This window comes from Amia ocellicauda, chromosome 20, assembly GCF_036373705.1.
Source record: "Amia ocellicauda isolate fAmiCal2 chromosome 20, fAmiCal2.hap1, whole genome shotgun sequence".
In the NCBI taxonomy this organism is placed as follows: Eukaryota; Metazoa; Chordata; class Actinopteri; order Amiiformes; family Amiidae; genus Amia; species Amia ocellicauda.
Genome location: NC_089869.1, coordinates 4,560,934 through 4,586,370, shown reverse-complemented (window position 1 = coordinate 4,586,370; position 25,437 = coordinate 4,560,934). Strand labels below are relative to the sequence as shown.

Sequence of the window (25,437 nt, the reverse complement as noted above, 5' to 3'; positions counted from 1 at the left end):
AAAGTGGGAACATTAAACCACATCCACTGCACTGCAATATCATAACCACTGCACTACAAAACAGTAGGATATAGTTTCATATTAGATCTAAGCAAAACCAATGAGGAGCATAAACTCTCTAATCGAGGAGAGTTTCGATTTTACACTGAAGAACAAGTGCTTCAATGTGCATTGTTTTCTCTCTATGTTACATACTTGTCTGCTGGTTCGCTTTAGTTTAGTTGGTGATTTGACCCCCAATACAAAACAGGTCTAATTTGTGCAACACATTAAACCTAAAAAGCATCCCCTCATTTTACAGTAATAATCACACTAAGCTGCACAATTAAAACCCCATCCTACTAAGGAAATAGTTGCACATGTAGTCAAAATATTCAAAGTTATTTATTTAATACGAATATTCTAGCTACAATATCATGTAGTCTATTGCTATTTGAAGACCTCTGCTTAGAGCTCAGTCTGAACTTGACACTCCTTTCATTTTGAGATACACAAAAGAAAGGTTTGTACATAAAGGGAATTAATTCAGTCTGTACATAAACCGAAAAGTATTACAAGACTTTGACAAACTTCCAAGTTGTAATTTTTCAAACTGAACACCAGAAAGACTAGCACACCTCTAATAAGACCTTTCATTAAAACATTAAACAATAATACCAATTAATTGTGGCAGCAAATGCACACTGTTGCTGACCACATTACAAAAGAGCTTGTGATACAAGAAGTGTCAACTTGTTTACAATTATGATTATTATATTAAAAAACGCTTCCAGAAAACATAATATCAACTTGGACATCTCATGCAGACATCACAAGGTGACACTATGGCAGGTGAAATCCCTAAACTTGCAGTGAAGCAAAGTGTGGGCCAATCACAGTGCAGAAGAGCCCTACATCTCCGCACAAACACTGCATGATCTCTGGCAATATTCGTAAAGGTTTTGGTTTTGTCAAGAGACTAGTCCCCAATCAAAACAGTTGCCCTCTCTCGCCTTTTTGTAGAAAACAAACACCTCGCATGCCTTTTAATGTATGGATCCCTTTCTCTGGTTTTAGGCACTGCCAGGAACCACCTTCTCAAAAAAATACCTGTTTTTTTTTAAACATTGCCTTGGGCCACTTCTTTCTTACTTTGTTTATGGGTCTTCTTATTTCCAAAAGGTTTCCTATCTGTTTAAATATAATGTCATAACAAAAACATAACTAAACCAAACATATGTTCTATAACGAAACACAACTGGAGATGAAGGACAGTCCTTATGTGCTCACACATAGTAAGATAGTTTTTTGTTTGAATTTACTATAAGCACTGTCCTGCAAGATTCATTTGGATTGGATTTAATCAAATGATTGGCGTTCGTGCTGCAATAGGTAACTACTACTCCAGATACTAAGCAAGTAGTCGACAACTAAAGTGTAAAACAACATGAAGGCCAAATATTGAGGGCAGACTGTACAATAGGTCCTTTCATGTGTGTGAATGAAGTCTCTAGTATTCCAAGTGCTGTTTTTTTTTTACTCATTGGTGGTGTAAGGAATCTGTCACACACCAAAAAAGGTTTAATTAAACCATTTCTATATCTACATATATGTATCAGACATACATTAATTCCCTTAATTGCCAGAGGTAACTACACTAATCTGTTTCTGCTTATTTTAATACCACTTCACTGGAGTGTAGGTCGTATTAGGGTTGAAGAATTGTTTTTAAATATGCAGAATCGTTTTATGTAAACTTCATTTTGAGATACACTCATTATTTCATTCTGTATACCATGTATATTAATACAATCAGAAGTACGGCTAAAATTGGATAGCCTACTTTATACTTCAGTAAATCCTTAAATTATGACCTTGCAACTTGATTTGAACACCATGTATCAAAATAAGCATGCAATGCAACACTTACGACATGCATCTTTGCAGACATTTTCTAGTTTCGAAGTTAATAATACCAAACACACTTCATATATCCTAATGTTTCTTTCACAATACAGTTATTATTGTATTATTATTATAATTATTAAATGATCAGTTAAATTAAGCAATCAGTGATTTAATTTAAATGTATTCTTCGAAACCAGTACCTACGTACATCAGTGCCATGTATAGCCTACTCAGTTAAAGCGATCGTTACATTTGTATTTATTTTTGCACTGATCTTTTTATAAGTGCTTCATTACTTTAAGTTCGGGCGCAAAGACAAATGCAGTATGAGATACGTCTGTGTGTTAATAGTGCTCACCCAGACACAAACACTAAACAGATACATGCAACTCGCTTTCCAATTCAAGAATTTCAACCTACGCCATCCACTCGCCGCCTTGCCTGCAGTGATGACGTACCCTGCGTTTGCTACGTAAGGGTCAGAACGTCAAAATGCCACAACGTAACCGACAGTAGGCCTGGCACGATAGCGTTTTGTCTCTGCAATTTTTTAAAAGACATGCAATCCGGCCATTCATCTTACAAGTCTGTTCCTTGTCGGTTTATTCCGGTGTTGATGCACTCTTTCGCTATCCTCCTCCAAACGGCATCCCTGCTGGTGAAATAGTAAATCTTCTTGCAAACTTGGGACAAGCTGTTCAGAGCCTTGCAGTCCAGATAGGAAAGTATGAGGTAGAGGATGTCTTCTGGTAACTGGAATAAAAATAACATTTCCAATCAGGGCCAGTACTTGTGTCCTCTCCCCACTCTTTGGCTTTCGTTTTCTCTCTCTTCTGGCGGCGTCTCTGGGCGCTTCTGTAGCGATTTTGTGTCACTTCGCCCCTGTTTTCCATGTTTTCAAAGCAGCTAGTCAGCAAGAGCTTGGGGTGGAAGCCATCATATTAACAAACACGCAAGTCACATGGCCTGCGCCCGTCAATCAAGAGGAGCTGCAATATTGAACACGGACAGACGCATGCACTCGCACCTGCTCACACATGTGCATGTTATGGTAAATGGTATATATTATGCGCGGGGTAAAACTTATAAAACCTGCATTTGAGCACTGAAATAATACAATTAGTTTAGTTAATACGTTTTACTGTTGTTATTACCATACTACTACTTCTACTACTGCTGTGCATTCGAGGTTATTGTTGTTTTTTACAATTATTATTATTATTATTATTATTATTATTATTATTAATCATAATCATAATTATAATTAAGAAGAAGAGTGCCAGTAGGGGAATATTTAATCAAGTAAATATAGTTACTAACTGCTGGCAGGGTTCTCTTTCTCTTATTTTCTGTCGCCCACAAAAGTCTGTAAAGGCTATTTGAAGCAGACTTTAAAATTGGACTGTTGCAGTTCTTTTGTGAATGAAACATACTGTTGTATAAAGAAGTTGCAATATACAATGCTTGACACTTTCACTTGATGTGGGATGGTACCTTTTGCTGTTTGGCCCACAATGATGATAATTTTCATGTGCAGGACTTTTGGGATCAGCAAGACCCACATGGAGCTCTCAGGTCTGATCATTGAATACTATACTAAGGTGAAGTCTCCAATCAGGTGACAGAGCAGGTGATCTGTTAAACCCCCCTTGTTTGAAGGCATTATCACATGACCATGTTGGTTAAAACAGTTTAACCTTTTTAATTCGAAAACTTTTTGGCTTAGGTAGGTGATTGTCTCTTGTGTGTTCTTGGAGCAAAGGGATTAGAAGCAGAACAGCACCCTCTGCTATAACAGAAGAGTGGTTTTCCATTGTGCGGGGATGAGAAAGGCAGAGTGCTGATTATGTGGGCACCTTTCCCACATCAAAGAGACGCCGTAACAGATTAAGGTGGTGGTGAGGGTACAGAAAAAGCACAGAGGTGAACAAAGAAATTAAACATTACTGTATACAAAAAACAACCTTCGACACGGGTTCTGGGACTACTTTTTTTTTTTCCAATGTTTTTGTCCTCCAAGAAAAATGCACAACCCAATATAACACATTCTATTCCTGGGTTTCTGCTAAGCAGTTTTTGCAAAGATTGGGTTCATTTTTTCATATTTTTTAATAGAAAATTGAAAACTTTTTTTCTACTGGTCATGCATCTTTACTGTGAGAGAGATAAAGCAAAATCTTTTTTTCTTATTGTTTAATCTTGGTAGATACACCTAGCAGCCCTTACAGACTGACAGGATTTAGATTCTAGTGATGTCTTTTGGAATTTAAGCTTAATACAAGCTTCCTTGAGACAATGTACGAGTAGCGTAGCATTATGAAATTACCAAAGTAATTACCCAAGTTTTCATAGTGTGTTTGTTTGCTCATATTGTAATTTATATTTTTATCCCCACCTCCAATCTAAAAACAGGTGTCTTTTACTTTAAATGTTTTCAAATAAACATATGTTTTAGCACAATGCCCCAATGTACATTTTGAGGAAAGTTGTATTAGCTGTACCTTTAAGACTGAAAGACAAAAAATATCTTGTTATAATTCATTCAACATACGTAACCTAGTCTGTGGTATAGTATTTTCCCAGTTGGAAAAAGACTCAGTGTATAACAGTGAATAAGGCACAGCGTGGTTGGCCTGATACTTTGTTATGTAATTTTACCCCAACACACATTGTGCAGACTGCATGTGGACTGCTGGTAATACCCATTTTTGGATTTGTGAATTCCACATCGAATCAGTAAGGCCCACCAAAATCTTTACCAAACGTCATGCCTGTCTCAGAAAGATGGCTTTCAATGTATGTTTCTTCAACAATATAAAATTGAATCAGAAACCAGCACCCCCCCTGCTATTATTACACCTGTACTGCGTACTGCACACATTTCATTTCAATACCTAACACGAGGGCCTCTCAGTTTGGGAGGTTTTAAATGGGGATGAGAGATTACATACTCTTTTCTGTAGACTGTCTCAACCTCGTTCACTTGATTCAATACGTTTGTCAACAGAATGAAATTGAATTCATGGTCTTTATGGGAAATGAGTGACCATTTTTACAGAAAGGGGAAATGTATGCGGAACATTTAGAAATTGTTCACTTTTAATGCTCCCTGTTACTGCTGCTCTTGTTTGTTTTATTCTCCTCTTTCCCTTGGCCTGTGCATGTGCCTTTTTTTCTGAAAGTCATGCTCTGTTGCTTACGGCAGGCATTTTTTTTGTGCTTTCTATAACCCCCCCACCCCTTCTCCCCACCAGCCTCAACCCCTCTCTCCCTCCCTCCAAGCCCCATACATCCCCAGCTGGCCTGCTCCTTCTGATGTTTTTGTGTATGACAAGCCCCTCAGCTCTCACTGATGGCTGACCCCTCCTCATGTCATTCTTCCAAATCGTCATTGTATAACATGTTTTTATATTAGTGCTACAAAGGGCCCATTTGATCAGGGGGTTATGGTATGTGATTGTAAGAAATGCAGCTAGTTGGTGGCTGCCATTGTTCCCCCAAAGCGCCGGCCTGACCTCATCTCTTTCAGCGCCGAGCCCTAACTGAGCGCTCACTATTCAGCACACAGCAGCCCTCCACAGTCTCACTCGCTGAGCACGCTCAATTCAGCGCCCTGTCACAGATATTACCTCGCAAGAATCTGGGGGTTTCTTTTTTATTAAAAAAAAAAAAAAACGAGAAAAAAATACAAAACATAAAAAAACAACCTATGTACCGTGTGAAAGAGTTTCGAAAACCTGTAATCTCCTCTCTCTCTCTCCCTGCATCACCCCCCCACCCTCACATATATGCCTCTGTGTTTTAACCTGTTTTTTGGGGTTATTATTATTGTTTTGAAGTCCAAATTAGGCCTTTTTGTTATTACAAGATAAATATTTTTCAACCGTATGCTTTGAGTATTTTTCTGTGTTGACTACGGGTTTCGGGTGTGCTGCAGGGGACAATTCTAGGGGTGGGGGGATCATTTATGAATAATACCTATAGGGGTGTTTAAAACTGTTTATAAAGTTTTCTTAGAAGACATTAAAATCAGGACACTGGAATAACTTTTAATCTGTGAAATCCAAAGTAAAGCTTCTATATATATATGTGAATATTCAAGTTCTATTAAGATATATGCATTTTACTATTTGCTTTTTAATATGAACATCTGTGCTCACCGTTTAGCCCCTTTGTGTTCTTAACTGATGCCGATGTTCAGAACAAAACCAAAGCGAACTCCTCTCAAGAAAAGCATGCTGAAGCAAGGATGGTGACCACAACGGTCCAAATATTATTAGGCCTGTGCATAAATAACTAAAAAAGGTAATTATGTATTGTTTATCAAAGCTATCAGTTTCAGCTCACTCCACATATCCCCTGTTCTTAAGAAGGGCATTTTTGTGGGCACTGAGGACATCATAAAGCTTTCAGTTCTCAATGAGAAAGAGAGAGGGGTATTACACAGCCTGCAAAAGAGGGTTTATATTAGTATATATTATTAGGTGTAAACAGGGCTTGATTTACACTTGTCTATTGTGTTCTCGGCCTCACTCACCTTCTCTTGTGGTTTTCAGTAGGTAAAATAAAATGAACGCACGTACAAGCAGGGTTAACAGACAGGCTGAACTTTCTGAGCTGCTCTCGTCTGTGCAGATGTTATCTTCAAAGAACTTTGTATTTGTTGTTTGTATATACAGTCCATAAAGATTGTTTGTGCTGTATAGACGCCTCTCTACAGCAGGTTAAAAACAAAACTCCTAGTTGTATTACTGTTATTGTTGATAATTAATATGACTAAATACTGTTTCTGCTGTGCATAATATCAGTTTTGTATCCAAGCTCCCAGTCCCAAGCTCTTATTATTATTATTGTAAGTAGTATTTGTTGTAGAAGTAACAGTTGTCGTATTTGATGATGACAAAGAAAGAAAGGCATGCAGTTTCTCCAGTTATCATTTCTCTAAATTCATGAAATCAGCCCTCTATTCCATCTGAAAATATCTGCAATTCAAACATTTATTTATCAAGGCTGTATATTAGTCCTAATCCGGATCCTCTGTAGATCTGGGGGCCAAACAAGAAGTTCTATAATTGTAATCAATTCAAGTAACTGATTTTGCAATGTTTTAATATTCTTTAGATCGATAAGATGTCCCAGGGGTATTTTAATTTTGTATGCTTTTACTTCACTGTGTATTTGTCACAGCCCCTACTTTTGTTTGTTTCAGTACTTTGTTGTTGTATTCCACATTACTGCACAGTGAGATTTGAGCCTTTCAGCATTTGTACAATAGTGGGATCTGTAACTTGTGCTGTTGTTAAGGTGTGTGTTCTTGAGATAAACCAATGCAAATCTGCAGAAAGTCAATGCATTAGCGGGTGCTCAGCTCTTTAAAAAACAAAACCTTTACACTTTATTTAGTTTTGAATCTTCATTTATGGTGGCATTCCCAGCTGAATTGACAAGACTGGAAGGAAATGAGGGGGGGTCCCGTCTTTTGATCTTCTAAATTGTGTATGTGTGTGTGTGTGAGAGGGGGGTTGCTTTGTGAGCTGGCAAACACATTTAGCTAGTAATTGTTCAGATAATTCTGACAATCAACCTTAAAAATGCATGGACAAACAAAAGTTTACAGCTCCAATTGGAAAGGTCAACAAATCCCCTAAAAAGTCCTGTATATAAACAGTTTAACTGTCTGTTTCGACCTGTTCTTTGATCAATGTTTGCACTCCAATTAGACCCTCCAGTTTTGCTGCTGTTTTTATGGCCTCTCCAACAAAACTGTTCTTCAGTAAGCTGCAGGCTTATCTTAAAACATTGTCTCTCTTTCTCTTGTTCACAATTAAGAACATAAAAGCAGCTCTATGATATGCTCAGAGAAAGTGCAGCTCTGTAAACATCACAAAAACAAGGAAGCATGGGAAGGACCACAGAGGTTATGTTATTTAACCCATCTCAACACTGAGCTGACTTGGGGCAATCAGGCGCACACAGCCTCTCTGGAGATCCCGTGTCAGGCTGGTCACCTCTTTTTCCACACACGTCCAGCCTGAGCTTTCGATGCCAATTAGAAAATGGGCTCAGCATGCCAGTAATCCCCCAGTGCTGCAGGCCAGCCAGCCAGAGTCACCACTGTGTAGTAAGATAAGGTACCCCAGCCAATTCACCTGACCCAGCCTTGGCAACTCTCCAGGATCCCAGCCCCCTGGTCCCCAGCGGTCCTCCCTGAATGGGGCTCCTCGAGCAGTGCAGGCAGAGCATGTTTGAGTTTTAGATTGCCTTTTCTTGTTTTGGTCTGAATGGCAATCCTGCCAATGAGCTCTGCACCATCTGATCTCCTCTGTACGCTCATTGTACACTGCATTTCTGCATCAGCCGGTTAAAGAACCCCTCTCTCACTCCGTCGTTGCCTGTGATAAGAGAAATTTACCCATGTGCCATGTGCCGTGTTAAAATCTGACCCCAAAGAGGCACAGAGGGAATGGGAACAAAGATATGGTGATGCAGGGAAGTACTGTATACCAGTAAAAAACAACAACAACAACAACACACAATCAAGGAAACACACTAAAGCTAATACCAAATACCCTGCATTTTAAAGGAAAAAGATAAAAAGTCTCAGCACCACATTCTCCCATAAAATGAGTGCAGTATTTACCTGTGCGCTGGGAATATGATGTTGTATGTTGTGATTATCTCATTCACAAGTCACTATGTCATATTTTCTTTAAGTCTGTTGTGTGTCATGTATGATTTGATGTTTCCTTTTTAAATCCTTGTTCTTTAGGCCTACATCGTAACAACATCTGTATAGAAATAACTATTGATTGCCAAACTTTCACAGAGAGCACAGTTTAAAGTGCAAGACTCACATAAGTCACATTTTTGCCATTATTTAATATTTTTGTAACACATTGTACAAGCTATATTCTTATTCTTATTATTCTTCGTCTTATTATTATTGCATTAAATGGAGAATGTAATTGAAAGATTCAGGAACGGTAAAGATGCAAAACTGAAATGGCGAAGCACATTAATTAAATACCCTTTAAAGCAGAAACTTTTTGACACAAAATATGGATGAGATGTCCCTTCAGGCTTTGGAGAAACACACTTTAAAGTTCTTAAAACTGTTTAGAGTTGTAAAGAATCATGATTACTCTAAGTTAGTCTTGGATTTTGTTAACTATACATTGAAGGATCAATTTAGTCTTGTATACACCCAAAGCAAATACATTTAATTACAGCTTTAAAAAAAAAAATAGCATAGCTTACAAACACATAAAGCTCCTTCAACAATAGACACATGGGTTTTAGTCACATTTTTAAATTATTATTATTTCTTTAGATAGGCAAATATCTTAGTACCTGATGCATTAATCACAGAATTGGTGTAATACATTTGTTTTCAATGAATCTCGTTCTTTTCACTGTGTTTACAAAAGTCCTAGTAACCAGACTTTGAAAACGGATTCTGTCTGAGCAGTCCCATGCTGTTTCTCAGGAGAATGTAACAGCTTCAATGAGAAAATTACAGTGGAAGTCATAAAGGAACCGAGGCAGCGAGGAGAGCAATGAAATCAGTCATTAGTATTTTACTGCGGCCCGAGATTACATTGACAGATTCCTGCAGTCTTTCAAGGTGGATCGAGCAAGGGTCCTGTAAAAATGGAGGTTTCTTGGCCAACCTGACAAAAACAAACCCACGCTTTGTCTGAGTCTACTGACACATTGAAGGATTAACTTCCACTCTCGGTAACTTTAAATGAGAAAACCCTTTTGTCGTAAGGGTTTGACAGGAGCTGATTTCAACACAGACTAAATTCACATGTTAATGCAATGGGTAGCTACAGGATGGTAGTTGGACAGATAGATGGATGTGGAACAGATGTTCTACTGAGATATGATGGCATGGGAAACGGACATGAATCATAATTACATGTACTGATCAGCTGTCGTGGTGAAGTCTAGGAACAAGCTATGTCTTTTCCATTTCTCTACTGATACCTTATGTGTTCTCCAGTTAACAAAGGTCCAAGCTGAGAAGTAAAGATGCCCAAATTTAGGGGACTGTCCTCTCTTTCTGGGAGGAAGTGGCTGCTGGAGGAACCCTGTTGGGGCACTGGCTGGATTACAAGGTGATGTATGACTCCTATGATCAAACCTCGGTCGGTATTGCCACAGTTCCTACTCCTCTGGAATGAATTGCTCCTTAGCCAATTAAGAAGTTAGTGCTTAATGGCTATAAAAGGCTGAAGCTGATGTGAGGTGGGGTGGGGGGTGAGGGGCGGATAAAAGGATGAAAGGGATTTTTTTTTGTTCCCCGTTTTCCCGAATTGCCTTACATTTGCATGGCACGACAAGCTGCTCAGAAGGTGTGACTTTTCCCACAGCCAACTCACACTCCTCCAGCTCTAATCAATGCATCAGCCTTTTACTGGCATTAATTAAACTGGAGGGAGAGGTTTCCCATTCTAGTTCTCAAGAGATATCTTTAATGGAGGGGATGTTAAAAGGTGGACAGTTTTAGCTACTACAGGGCCACATCTTTACAGTGCTGCAAGAGAAAATGTAGAAAGTGGGCCATTATATTGATGCATTACCTTGTTTTCAAGGACAGATCATCCTACTTTTAATTATAGATTGCAGAGGAGTGCTCCCCTATTGATACTGATAGTCAATACAATTTCCAGTGTTAAGAACATAAATTAAATAAGTACTGCACATAAAGGACACATCTAGCTCCCAAATCTTTGTCTGAGGTGTGCAAAGAAAGACATGAATTGTTAAAATGAATTGTAAAACCCCTGTCCATCTGAAATTATATTTATTTCCCCAAAGACAATTATGTCCCTTGTGTGCCATCCATCCAAACAGCTCCTACTGAAGGCACTTTAAAGGTATTGTGCTCATAGGCATGCAGGTATTGCTCCCGGGCAAAAGATGTGTGTTCTAAGCAGATTAAGCCCAAATTGTTTAAAGGTTAGGGATTAGAGAAAGCACCTGCCTGCTTTTGCACACAACATAACTCTGAAATTTGGCTGCAGCACTTACTACTAAAGAGTAGAGCAAACATGGCTGCCCTCCCCTGGGAGAAATCCCACAGTGATGGACAGACTCCTAGAGCTTTTCAAACAGAACAGGGATGTAGGCCCTGACTCCAGCCTACACGTCACTCTCCCCTCCCCCGGGCCAGAGAGCAACACTTACCCAGAGTTATTACAATACCTAGTGATTCCGCCTTCCTCCAGCATCACACAATCCAGAAAAGAGATTCATTTGCCCCCAAAATTAGTCCTTATTGTTTGTGAACTCGCTGTACACGGGCCTAATTCAAATGCAATCGCACGGCTATGCCCGACCGTGCGGAAACTGAAGAAACAGTGGGGCGTACTCAGAACGGTGCAGACTTCTGTAATTTGTGTGATTTCGAAGTCACAGAAGGGCAGTTCCAGCACACGGGAAATAAAACCCAGCATTTCATTTGAATTTTTAACAATCTGCCTTATTTACTCCATCAAACAGATACTGCACCGGCAATGTTGCAGACTAAATGACAGCCTTCAAGTCAGACTACCATTACCAGAAAGCACAGCTGGTGCATATGATGTCTATGTAAAGATATAATTTCAGTTCACCTATGCCATGAACACTGTCCAGCAGGTAAGTTGTTATGATTGTAATCTATTAGGTGGTTGTTATCCTAACTACATTAGATTAGTTAGGGTTAGATTGGTCTTTCTTTTGTCCAATTTGAAATAAAATATTTTCTCTCTATTGTTTTATGTTTGTTTGCTTGTTTTTTGCAATCCTATACCCTACTTACTGGACTTCACCAACTTCCTGGAATTGTATCTGGTACCAAACTGCATGAACACATCACTCAATTCCAGACTCACCTGCTGTACAACAGTCAACACTATGCATCAGACTTCCCACCCCAAAACAAACCATCCCTGACCGCCTCTCTGATCTGCTGTGGCAGCCTACATCCTGGCCAGCTCATAAACCCTGCGTCAATAAATTCACGTAGGGGGACACTCCTTCTGTAATATTACATCCTCATCTTGGAGCTCCCTGCCCGTCAATATTAGAGGCCGCTACCCTTTCCTTGTTTAACTCTAAATCAACAACCTGCTCTTGTCGTAACTGTCGTCACATAACGGCTTCGGTCTCATTGTTGCGGATTTCTTGGTCGTTGCATGGTTCAGAGATGTTAAGCTTCTTGTTAGCTTTGTGTTATTTACTTGTTCAAGCTGATTGACTGTGCTTTACAATGTAACTTGTTTCCTTAGGCAGATGTTTTATACAATGCAATTTTGTATCCTGAAAAAAAATGCATTGCAGAATAAAAATGAACAATTATCTTTTTTTGTTGTTTTTTGGTAATACCATTTATTTATTTAGTTTATTGTTTTAATCCTAAGGTATGATGGTTACACAAAAGGAAAAGCATGCCTTGGTGGCTTCCAGACTAGCACAAACAAGATATAGTGAGTTTCACCACTGGACTGGATGGCCAAAGGAGCAGGCCAGAGCCCCCGTATATGGTTCATGAAACATACAAATTGCTACTTGAGTCACCTAAAATTAATGGAAAAATCTGATTTGGGAAACTCTTGTATTTATAAAACAAAAGGGGAGATGCAGTCCCAGACATTAATCTGAGAAGGGCAGATATGAGATGGGTCTGAATGTTAGCCCTGCTTAAAATTCACAACTTATTCCAGCAGCTGATAAATAATACTCTTTATAACCCTTTCTGTGTGTAAAACTAACAGTCAGTTTGTTTTAGCAGGCGTGGGTGGTTAAAATCGATTTCTCACTCTATACGGTTAAACTTCACATGATTGTATATGGAATGTTTAAATAACAAACACAAACCCATCAAATGAAGGCACAAGAATGCTTACTTTCATTATTCTAATGCAAATTTAATACACATTTCTTAAATAAATATTTCCATCATTAAAATTATTTTGTACACAAATCCTCCAATAAAAGCCTTATATTAAAAAAAATAATAAAATAAAAATAAAAAATAAAACCAAAGGGCTTCTTACATTCCCTACATTGGGAAACAGTGTTTTTAGACCTCTAATTTACAGATATTGTTAAGCCAATGGTAGGAAGCCCAAGAGTATCAAAATGTAGCTGCCATTTTTTTTGTGTGGTTTTGAGCACATTTTTTAACACAGTGGTCTGAAAACATTGCATTTGCGCTAGTCATGCTGTCAGAGCAAGTAAGTTCATGATATGCTCTAGAGGTGACAGCTTTTGTAGTTGTGCTTGTTATTTGGAAATGGAAAAAGACTAAACCAGATTCCACTGAGGTCACTGAGAGTTTCCCAAAGAGGCGCTTCACAACAAAAGCAGCGTCTTGAGCAATAGGGCCCTAGCGCCAGGTCCATCTAGAACAATCTTCAGAAGTCCTACACAAAAATAAAACAGCGCCATCTGTCTTCAGTGCTCCCTCTCAGGTCCTCCGAGTCTCCATGAGCAGCAGATGTGGTGTAGCAACTTGTCTAAACCATCAAAAGTTAAAAACAAAGCAATGACAACGAAAAAAAACAGAACTAAAAAGTCAACACACGACTGGACCTCGACACACACACGTCCTTAGATGAATAACGTGCTTTTTCTTTTTCCCTTTACGAGTTCGTTTTTAAAAAAAGGTTTTGAGTATAAAAATAGATTATTTATTTTTTTTCTCTTTTTTTCTTATTTTTTCTGAAAAATTATAAACAACTAGTTGGTATATTAATTTGCCGTACAAAAAAAATGATGAGAAGTCTCTAAGGAGGAAGAGTCCGCCGTTTGTTCTTCTTCTCGTTGGCCCTTGTGTTCTGTCTCTTGCGGGTTTTTTACCGTTCTCCAGAATAACGGGTACGTTTAGTCCTTCTGTTGAAAGGATAGTTGATGAACTCAAAGGGCCGGTGCTGTTCGGAGGCCTGGTGGCCTTTGGGCAGACGCTTCATAAAATGCACTTCCCGCTGGTGCTGCCGCGTCTTGGAGCCCTTCCTCGGCCGGCCCTTGCGTGTAAAGGCCATGTACCAGCCTTCATACTTGGCATTCTGCAGAGCTGTGTAGTTATTTTCCAAGACGATCTCTGTGAACACGCAGTCTTTGCCTTGGCCGTTTTTCTATAAGGGGAGAGAGAAAAGCAATTGCGGAGTAAGTCTTTGTAATACAGCAACCCAAAAATAAACTGATAAATACATGATAGATACAGATAACTGTGACTGTGAGGGACTGAGGATTGACACTTTGAAGTGATGTTGGCCCATTGTTGCAGTGGATCCAAATATTCTACTGGCCCAACCAAAGGAGGCCGACTGATTATCTAATATTCTAACAGAATTCTGCTTTCTGTGTGGTGTTTGTGTGTAAGGGGGGAGCTGCGACACTGACAGGGTTGATACATTGGACTCCCAGGAGACTGGACAGACCAACTTTTGAGAATCCTGCTAATTCTAATTGTATCCTCACTAGCTGCTGTGGAGGAGGGGTGAACCCTTAGTCATAGATTCCCAACAGAAATCAATTGCAGCTCAATAGTTCTTCCTCTCCTGGGGAATTTGCAAATCCATTTAATTTTTCATACAGAAGTTAGCCTTGAATGGCTGAATGCAGCTTCCTTGTGTATATTGTAAACGAAACACAAAACAAAAATGTCACTGTACATTAAGGTTTAAGGTTTGCCGAAAAGTATTTATTTCACTGCTGACTTATTTCACTTAACCATTTATGTTACTACAGCGGTGTCTGTATTGAATCCGTGTTTTTGTTAGATTGTTTTCCCCATTACATTTTCATTTTTAGTGCAGATCAAATTTACTTTGTTTATAGCTTTTCAGAGAAAGGGTTAAACACATTTTTAATAGTCTTTAAACCTTTACAAGTTTTTGAAAGACAGTCAACCCTGATTAAATAATGGGGAGTCTGTTTGTGAACACCACATCTAAATTATTAATACACTGAACACACCCCTTTCACAGCTGTACTAATGAATGTTTCCATTTGTGAAGGAATACAATTTTAATACTTAACCATAAACACAGCTGTTGATTAGAAACCATTAACCTGTTGACAACTGATACAATAAAAGCTATAGGATATAATGAGAAAATCACTGAATTCCTCTGGTTCAGAACAGAGCACTGTAGTCCTCTGATTTCTGTCAACCTTTATAAGAATAAACCTTGTTGTCTTGTTTATTTCTGGTCTCACGCAATACCACAGTTATTGGAAAATAAGTTAAGATTGTAATATACTTTGCTTGTGGAAAATGGTATGAAAACATATCTAAACGACAAAATAACACTATCCATCCCTCACGTATCCAACCCAATGTTCCTGATGCCCACCCGAGGTGTTCCGAGAAAGAGACGGACTGTGTTTTTGGAATAATTCCTTTGTGCTTCAAGAGGCCGCTTCTGCGCAGGAGCCTGCTGTTGGCAGTACAGTGGCTCCGTATCAGCAGACTCTTCACTCTAGGTGTGTTCTCGATATACAAACATGCTTGACCCCGGCCCTGTACAATCAGCAGCCCCTTTACTCAAGTACATATCAGCTTACAGCTCCTCCGCCTCCTCACACTGCTACAGCCACAACTCACCTACTGGCCTATACCTATCACCTATAGCTCTCATGTGCGTCTCTTTGGACAATTAATAAGTCAGGAATCTGAATCCCAGAAGCCTGATGAAATTCTACATTGGAAGCCCAACCCTCCTTTATATATTTATAAATAAATATAAATAAATAAATAAATAAAATAAATAAATATGGGGATCCACAGACAAATTATATGCAGTCTTGCTATACTCTTTGACACCTGGAAGGGACTCCCCAAGGACAGTTATTAACTTAAATGTATCCCAATGCTGCGTGAGTATCAGGCTCTCTTAGGACTAATGGTTAATTTGAAATTGCTAGTCTTCCTTTTTTTTGATTTTATGATTTTGATTTACAAAACTTGTTGATTAATGAATGTACACACATTCGATTACAATCTTTCTTATCATTTGTATTTACTTTACCTTCCCTGATTCTACTTTTCTCAAACATAAAATTAAATTAATAAATTGTAATGTAAATCCAGCTGAATTCAAGGTAATTGTTGTCTGTTATGGTTTTAAATAGGCATGGATGGATGGCTCAGAATTGTCTTGCAAAAATACTATGCATTTTCTACCTTAATCCATGTGTCAGGGAGACTTTGCGTTGTACAACATGGTAATATCTGAAGGTAAAATAAAAGGTAAACCACAATAAGGACATTTCTTGTGAAAAAGGCAACATCTACAAATACAAAAATGATCAGATCAACAACATCCATCCTTTTACTGTTTCTGTACCACAGGCAGGAAGGACATAACATTATATTCTCCTGATCACACTAGCCAAACCTGTGACCCATCGCTGCTTCCATCAGCTGAATGAAGAGCGTAAACAAATCTCCTACTACTTAGCACAATGGGCTATTAAAAATAGCCCATATATAAACAGAGTGACACACAGACCACTCCGAAAGCAATCCGATACAGGCTGCGTTTCGGCAGCAGAGATGTCACATAGAATAAGATCAGGGTCCCATACAGATGGTATCACAGGCAGGGTGCTGGTGAGCTGTGGGGAGTGTTTGCATTCGAGTTTATTACTCTTCACAGCAAGAAGGAAGCACAAATCTACCCTTGGAACAAGCACGCTTGGAAAAGGAATGAGGAACGATCCAATTCCTCACACCCTGTCACCCTCAGAACAACCAATAAATGCTGACGAGGATCTACAAAACGAACTCTGGTCAGAGATCATGGAGTCGCAATTGAAGTATGGAAAAATGGTAAACGTCTGCAAATGTTACCATGTTACTTTACCTATATTTATTTTAGAAATACTCTTATTCGTTAAATGTAATAAACATTTCCTTCTCTTATTCTAGACTCTAGAATCTAGAGAATAGAGTAGAGTCCTATGAATGCCACAAAATGATCAACAGACAAATAATAATCATAATAAACGGTGATAAACTGGCCATAACATTAAATAGAATTTGCTAACAACAACAAAAAGATTAATTAACAGTTGAAAATGTAATTTCACTCGAATCTGTTTTTCTCCATATGAGTAGCTTACAAGTAATTTAATCCACCACTGTTACATTTTGCTATGATTATAATACAACCAATGACTAGCAAAAAGATTCAAGTTTTAGAAAGAAAATGCACACAATTCCACTCTGATCAAGTTATCAGGTGCCAATCAATATTGCATTGGCCCCAGAACTTTGAAGTTACTAGAGTTTTTGTCCATGGGCTGTTGATTAGGCCTTAGGACGATCGTAAAGCAAAGTTTAGAAAGCCTTATAAGACCTGTGATGGTAAGAAGTGAGGGTGTAAGCATAACTAATAGTGGAAGCTCAGTGCTTTTTCTGTACACTTCACTAAGAAAGCTCCGTTCACTGTCATGGAGAGAGTAGCATGTAATTGGACACAATAACAAAGCTATTAAAAAGTTACTTGTTTAAGACAGAAGAACAAAAGCATACATGCTCTCAAGCAAAAAGAAAGAGGCAATTACCTTGCTTTTTACAACAACTATGTAAGTTTTAACCAGTCGGACCCTAGGCTATTTGCAAAACCTGGTGCGAGTCAGGAAATGTGTCTATACTTAAAAACTTGATATTATTATGATTAAATTGTTTTCACTGCAAAACCAACCTGAAACCCACCTGACTCTTTCAATATCAAAATAAAGCGCACACCATATAAAAATCATACAATACTGCTTTACTACTTTACCATACAATTTGCCAGATCATTGGGCCAAGACATACTGTGGGATTTACCACACCTTCCAGAAATGTATTACACTTAACCATGTGTTACATTACTTCAAATGCACAAGTAACTTATACCAGAGCACCGGATTGAAAGGGAAAACACAGGTAGATGTGGGTCAAAAAACATTTTACTGAAGAAGAAAGTTTCCGAACCCAATTTCAATGGACTAAAATAAATAAATAACACAAGAAAAAAAAACAGACAACTTTTCCACTGTTTTCTCATTTACCTTGCCAATCAACTTCCCCCTCTTGTTCATACAGATGTAGAATCCCGTTTCTGCGCCTTTAATTCGAACCCGGCTTCCGAATGTGTCCGTCTCCACTATGAGTTTGGCTGCGGAAACAAAAGAAGAGGTCTTTTTAATAACAATGCTGTGTGCTTCCCTGGCCCACATAGTAGACAGACAGTGAGTGACTCTCACTCTCCCCCCACCCCCCCATTGCACTCCCCTTGGCTGAAGATTAATTAAAAGCACAGTTGCCAGCAGCTACCAATTACAATTAGGCAGGAGAGATCCATTTTTAGAACCAGGCCATTCTTGTGTCCCCTTTGTGCAGCAACTGTGTATCTGCTCACAGAGAACTTTCAATCCTCATCTCAAACACATGCTTGCTCTTTAACTATATACACGTAAAACTAAAGCACACAGAGATATATCATAATCTGTAGGGAGCATTCTTGCCTGTCTGTAATACCTGAGGATTTATGTAAGCTTAAATTCTTGTAAAATGGTAAAAACATGTGTAACACACTTCTTTGACGGCGGGGGGATCAAAAAAAAAAAGACATTGTAAAGGCCTATCCACTTCTTTAGTTTAATGTGATCTGGAAAGAGACGTTATTTTTTCTTTCCACATTATAGTGGTGTTTTGATTTTAACTTGAATAGTAACTGGGGAAAAGAAAAATAATTTAGTAGTGTTTTTGTATTGTTTGAAAGCACCACAAGAAGTATAAACACAAGGGAGCGGACTTATAAGAAAATGTTTTAAACTGGTTCGTTAACCTTTTATTAAGGTTATCGTTATACAACATGGGCTTAGCTTAAGAAGAGTGCATTTGTAATTGCGGATTCATAAACAGAATAAAAATTATAATAATGATATTAATTCATAATAAATAAGGTGGAGATTAAACATCTAATTTTAGCCAAAATAATCAAAAAGAACAATAACCACTAAAGTATTAAACAGTTAAATTAGGTAAGAGAGGTAACAATTTAAATAGAAGTAGTGCTACTCCAGATTGACAAGTATTTTAGACTTGGACCTTTATATGAAAGAGAACAACTTTAAATAATAAAATAAAATCTGAAAACCACACAACTATCTTTATACATAGTATACCTATATTTAATTAAGCAAAGGTGTTATACACCTAGTAACATATCAAGGTATTGTAATCCTTTAAAATAGTCATATTCAGACTGGTTATACATTTCCTGCAGACTGCATATATGTTGATATTTGTACATGTACATATGCTATATCTGGGAAATTGCAGTACAAAATAATTAAATTGGTATAATGTTCAATTGTGCAATCTAGATAGACTCAATTCCAAAAATAGCGAACAATGCGCATTTTAGAACTATTGCTAAATAAGACTGGATCTTAAGGAGAATTTAAAACTTTTTGCTTAATTTTTTCAGCAAGGGGTTTTATATTATGCTGATCATTTTTTAGTGGAGACATATCCTGGGTTTGATCATTGTGAACAATTCTTAATTTTTTTATGGTGGAGTGATTCACCCTTTGTTATTTGTATGACCTTCAAGACCATATCCTCCATCAATAGGAGATTCTAATCTCAGACAGAAGCCTGCCTGGTTAAATAAAGATTAAACAACGAGTGAAAATGAACTAAGCCCATTCAACACTTTAGGGAAAAAAGGTCTCTGCCCTTGCACTTTGTTTAATAAGGCCGGGAGTGAATTAAGGGAAAGACACGTCTTCTCTTCCTTTGCAGTGACAGGAATCAAGGCACAGAGGAAAGGTGGTCCGTGAGGAAGGCCGTCCCTTTGAGGGGTCAGGTGTGCATGTAATAACCTTCTCCTGACAGACCCAGACAGACGAGGGGCAGCAGTGGGGCTCTGGCCAGCGACTTCAGCCCCCTGTCATTGTGAGAACAGCAAATGACACAGAGGCCGGGGAGCAAAAATCCGTCTGAGTGCGCTTCACCTTTTTGTCTGTGCGAGTCAAGAGGAGCTATTGATTTAGTCTCAGTTTTTAATGGAGCCATTGATTGAGTTTCAAACAAAAGCAATGCAAATTCCCAATCAATGCTGCTTCAAAAAATAGAAAGAAAAAAAAAAAATAGTGTGTGTGTGCGCGTCTGTGGAGGGGGTTGGCCAACCCGATTACCTCGAGGCCTGGAATTTGCTGGCTATGTCTGTGGCTTTTCACTTTTCCTCCCTTGAAGGAGACCCACAGCCTCAAGTTGCCACTTCATTCTAAGAACACACTCTCACCTTCCTGACCATGACAAAGGATTTGGCTACATCAGACATATTCTACCATAACTTGCTATTAAAACCTCAGACCACCCATATCAACATCTGTACCATTGCTGTCCCAAAGCTTCTTTGAGAAAGCCACATATCACTCTATGAATTTAGATACTTAAAAAATATATTGTAAAAAGCGAAGGAAGAAAAACCAATCAGAATCACGAACAACACATATGAACCGTGTAAACAATGTAATACTTTAACTTCTCATTCAACGGAGGTACAATAGCTACTTTGAGTTTTTAACTTCATTAGCCAACCTAAGTCCACTCTCATTTAAAGCTACCAACTCTAGCTTTTAAGTATCAGCAATCTCTGCAGACCGAAAGACGCCAGTGTGGAGATGGACAAACTAAAGGACTTCTTTGATGATTCAGATGTTCTTTAAATATACTTCAGAGAAAAAACTAAACCTGATTCTTAAACCACTTTATATTGCAGTCAGATAACAGCATGGACAGCAGGGCAACTTTTAAAATATATTGCATTCTGTAAATTGTATAAAATGTGTCCATGAGATGATGGTCATGACTATAAAACTAATAATCCTAATATTAATAATAAACCGAATAGAGGAAAAGGGACATCCATTGGGCGGAACTTTTTAAAGCAGAATAAAGTGTAAATTTAAGTTTGAAGGGACTGACTTTTTTCAATATAAGGAAACACAAATAACAACAAAAAAAATATATATATTTTTTATTTGTGTTTGGTGCTGATTTGAAACTATTTTGCAAATATGATAATTTGCATGTTTATTATCCTGAGCGAGGGTCAGCTTTTTAATTGAATAAGTGAGAAAATGTCCCTTAATTCTATCTACGGCCGGCACGAAAATCAATCACTAGAGGCAGTAAAAGGTCTAGAAAGTATTGATTTTTACTGACTGCGGAGAGAGATCAAGCTTCAGGGGAGCACGGGAAACTAGCAGGAAAATTCAGTCCTTATTATTACCTTAGCATTATTATTATTATTATCATCAATATTAGCAATTCCAAAATAAAAATCGAAATACAGTAGAATTTAACTTTATAGTTGACAAATGCAAGTATACAGGTAATCCTAATTACATTTAAAATTAACATTATTATTATTTTCCTGCTCAACGTGAAGACGACCACACAGTTCACGGGCATCTAGGCGAATGCCAGAATTGCCCAGATTTACTGGAGTGGAAGGGCATAGATGGCAGATTTGAATTATGAAATCATATTCCTCTATCATATTGCCCCTGTGTGAGAAAGCGAGTCTGGGCAAAAGAAACGTTGACGAGATGTACTCGGCCGACGGAGCTTTCCTCGGGGTCGGGCCGCAGATGGGACTCCGTGCGTTTTTAGGAGTTCAACACAACTGTTAAACACGTCAATCTTTACTTTGCTATTGCAATTATGAGACCCACGCGCAGTGACCTCTCATTGTGATGCAGACTCATCTTTTTGTTCCAGAAGGTTACACAAATATTTAAATAATACAAGAGATGTTCGTAAAAAAAGACGGTTTAAGTTTAGAGGTTAAAATATGGCTAGACATATCTGATCCTAAACCTGGCCCGAAGAGGAGGGAAAGTTATGCAGGAAATGTTCAGGAGGTTCAAGTCAGATGAGTCCTAATGGTTCCTCCAGACATACGGGTCTCTCTGGAGAATCACCTCCAGAACCAGCTAGAATCCATTTCTCACATTTTCCGCACTCTGCGGCCTCTTTACAACTTGTAATGCTGAGAAACGGTTCATTTTTGTGTCTTTCAATTACTTTATGTTCTAATTACTACAGATATTATTTATTTGTATTTATTTTTTTAACTGTATTAGTCTAATAAACCAGACTAGTAGCCTATGCCACAACATTCAAGTTGCAAGTTACACTTGCATTATTAATTATTATTATTAGTAGTAGGGTATTATTGATATTATTATCAGTATTATTAATAACTAATACTTTAAATAATACGCTATAAAAACAATAACAAATGTTTCATTAAGTTTTTAAGAATGCAATTTTATTTCTCATATTCGTTTTAGTTGGTTGTGTGCATGTATTTTCTTTGAAATAAATATTCACTTTGGGCTGGGACGGACTCACGTTTTGATCCTGGAATGGGGCAGTGTGGTATTTTAACCAAATCTGGTGCAGCTGAATTGGCTTTCTTACATACATGCCCTCTTCGTTAAACCCCATATGGTCACACATGTATTTACTTTGAGATGCTGTGGACCAGCGGCTGCCCTCTCCCCACCATGCATTTGAAATCCAAAATTGCTTACCGTGTGCATCTCCATCTTCTGCCATGGCATTGATTTTCTTGTTCCCCAGAACTTGCACATGCTTTCCACTCGTCCGGCTGTACAGCTGGTAGGTCCGAATTAGCCTACGGCTCACCCGGTCCGTCACCTTACTTTGCTCACTCACATGCTGTGTAAAATTAGGCGAGGACTGAATGGTTACCTTTAAGAAATTAAAAAAGAGATATACAACATACCTTTATATAATTCTCTTAATTATTGCCCTTAAAATGCTATCTACACACAGTAGTCTATACAATATTGTACATGCATGTATCACACTATGCAGTACATGTATTACAGTATTGTGGTTAGTAGCTGTATGTATATGGCTTAATCATATAAATCTTCACTAAATTTAACTGCTGTATTTTAAATATCCCATTGAGTTATTTTTAAATAGTAGGCCCTATAGGTCTTGCCTGCGTAAATATTGTATTTTACAATTATCAATATTACTTTTGACAGCACAAGAAAATAATATGAAATCAAAATTGACAGTTGCTATTGTATATGGATTGTCGTTTGGACTTGATTACTTCGCATACATTAAGTGTTTTTATACGCACAAGGGAGTGTGATATGTAGAATGTATTTTAAAAACTGATAGATAACCTTGCAATGCATATGCAGGTATACTGCGCAACCCGAGGGAAAAATAGCCCTTGGACAATTAAACCTGTTACATCCAATGACATTTATAAAGATGTATTTTGAACAAATGTTCAGGGGAGATGCTCCCTTCCGCGGGAGATCTAGCTGGATCCGCAGCTAAAATCCCCTTGTCAAATTCTGGGGTCTGCTTTAAAGAAACAATGCGATGATGAATGAAGGTCTGGCCCTCGTAGTGGCCCCTATGACATTCCCCACAGATGAGTCGCTGGCACATTTATTTCTGCCCTTGCTTCTCCTTTAAAACCAGGGCCAATATGTTAGAGAAATGCCTGCCAGTTTGTGACGAGTCCAGCATGTGGCGAGACCGCTGTCCCCACTCAGTAGGACCTCCATCTGATAAATAGGAGTATTTCAGCAGTGAATGATCCCACTCCGCTCTCTTTCTACCTGGGTTGAATTCTTAACGAGTGCCTCTCAATTTTTCAGCCATACACTATTTCCATCTGTTTAAACCATCGCCTTTTAAAAAACCACATAGACGTGTTTTCAAGATGTGTGTGTAAAATTCAGAAGTAACTTATTTCAGTGACAATAATTAGGTTATATAATTCTTTTTGGTGTTGTATTATTTAGTATTTCCGCTGTATTGCGAGCATTTCGTTTTACTGGACAGAGTAGCCTACATCTTATGTAAACACGTTAGAAATCAATATCATTACCAACATGACAGTATAGGTTAATGCAAATGTCATGTGTATGTGCTGCACGAATGACAGCCCTCGTGTGCGTATATATATATATATAATGCATTCCCTTTATACACACTCACCGTGAAAGTTCATAAATCGTCTTGGATGGTTTAGGTATAGAAAAAAGTAATAACATTAAATCAAGTTGTATACTAAGGTCCCTCATTTCAATGGAAGGATACGATCAATCCATATACAATATTGTAAATAAATGAGAAATACAACATTAGCATTTTCTTAATAATAATAATAATAATAATAATAATAATAATAATAATAATAATAATAGTAACATACCTGAGCATGGAAGCATAAAGCGAGGAAGTGAAGTAATCTGCAAAATTAAAACAAACAAAAAGAAGACTGAATACCTCAATGTATCAAAATACAATATAACAAATTGAAACAATACGTCGCATTTAACTTAACAGGAAATATACTTACAGGTAGCTTAACCTTGATGGTATGAGTCTCATTTTGAAGTTGCTTTGAAATAATACGTGGTCTGATTGTCCTTGAAGATGACTTAAATAAGCCAAATTATCTTCTCTTCAAATAGTTCAAGAATCCCACTGTACCTATGGAGGAGATAGCGGTGCTTATCTGGAAAACAGCTGAAGGAGATAGAGTTCACCCCGATGGCAACTGTCCTAATCTTTATTTATTCTCTCTTCTTGCGGGGGGATAACGTGATATGTTGAGAAGCCAAAGGAAAGCAAAATAAAAGATATATCTGTGTAATAAGACAATATATCTACCAAATCAATGCCTTCCAACAGCACAGATAAATAATCCGTGCTATCAGGGTCGTCCAACGTTATACCCAGTCAAGGGCTCATTCATTGACATGAGATGTTTCTCATGCTCGAAAACAAGTGTCACTTCATGCTTTAAAATGATTTTAAAATGCAAAAAAAAAAAAAAAAAAAATCAAGCGTAGACGATATAGCCGCCAGGGATGCCTTTTGCGGTGCAAGCCGAAATGGATACAGACGAGGTTTTTAATGCAACGCCTGTGCAAGACAAGGAAATAAATACGCAAGATTGTAAAGGATCCGATGCATTTCCAAGAGTTTGCTGCATTAAGTCTGTACTACACTATCCAAATAAATATATGGTTTCAAGATTTCACATATTTTTCCAGAGCAGACAAATCCTTTGCGAGAGTCACTTCTTCAAGGCTTGTCCTGGTGATAAATGAGTTAGGATCCCGTAGTTAATGTCCTTTAGGTCAGTCAATAGTCGCCGAGTCCCGTGTAGTAATAGTAGCACTGTGTGATGTTGTCTCTATGAGCAGCAGTGTTAGACTGACTCCTTTCCCAGTCCCTATCCCCTCCTCTACTCCCATTCCCAGTCTCCAATGTCAAACCCCCTGTTCACGCCTGCACCCCCTGATTAAAACTGGTAGGAAGATCTTCTCGGAACCAGCCTCCTTTTTCTTTCACTGCAGAACAATAGCAGCCCCCCAACCCCACCCACCCACCCCCCATCTAAAAAAGAAAAAAAAAAGAAAAGAAAAAAGGAAAAAAAAAAAAAAAAACTCACCTGGATAAAGTGAACACAGACG

At 38.2% G+C, this 25,437-nt stretch overlaps 2 protein-coding genes across 4 annotated transcripts in view; both read right to left on the bottom strand.

The window, feature by feature from the left end:
- fbxw4 (F-box and WD repeat domain containing 4) overlaps nucleotides 1–2,846 on the bottom strand; it is a 37,251-nt gene extending 34,405 nt beyond the window's left edge. The window contains exon 1 of one of the 2 annotated variants that reach the window (XM_066693962.1): nucleotides 2,471–2,846. In XM_066693962.1, coding sequence (XP_066550059.1) covers nucleotides 2,471–2,658 — 188 coding nt within the window. In that variant the 5' untranslated portion in view covers nucleotides 2,659–2,846. Of the gene's footprint in view, nucleotides 1–2,307; nucleotides 2,444–2,470 lie in introns of those variants that run through there. The other variant, XM_066693963.1, reaches the window with a different exon arrangement.
- A 10,796-nt stretch (nucleotides 2,847–13,642) lies between these two features.
- Nucleotides 13,643–25,215, bottom strand: fgf8a (fibroblast growth factor 8a). 2 transcript variants are annotated; one of them, XM_066693585.1, is made up of 6 exons: nucleotides 24,315–25,215; nucleotides 24,168–24,204; nucleotides 22,489–22,669; nucleotides 17,944–18,050; nucleotides 16,067–16,114; nucleotides 13,643–14,012 (listed from the first exon to the last, which is right to left on the bottom strand). In XM_066693585.1, exons 1-6 carry the CDS (start codon nucleotides 24,344–24,346, stop codon nucleotides 13,734–13,736), a joined length of 684 nt encoding a protein of 227 aa, XP_066549682.1. In that variant the 5' UTR covers nucleotides 24,347–25,215; the 3' UTR covers nucleotides 13,643–13,733. The 2 variants fall into 2 exon arrangements, with proteins under 2 accessions (XP_066549682.1, XP_066549683.1); XM_066693586.1 differs by lacking the exon at nucleotides 16,067–16,114 and having other exon boundaries at nucleotides 24,315–25,209.
- Nucleotides 25,216–25,437: the final 222 nt, after the last annotated feature.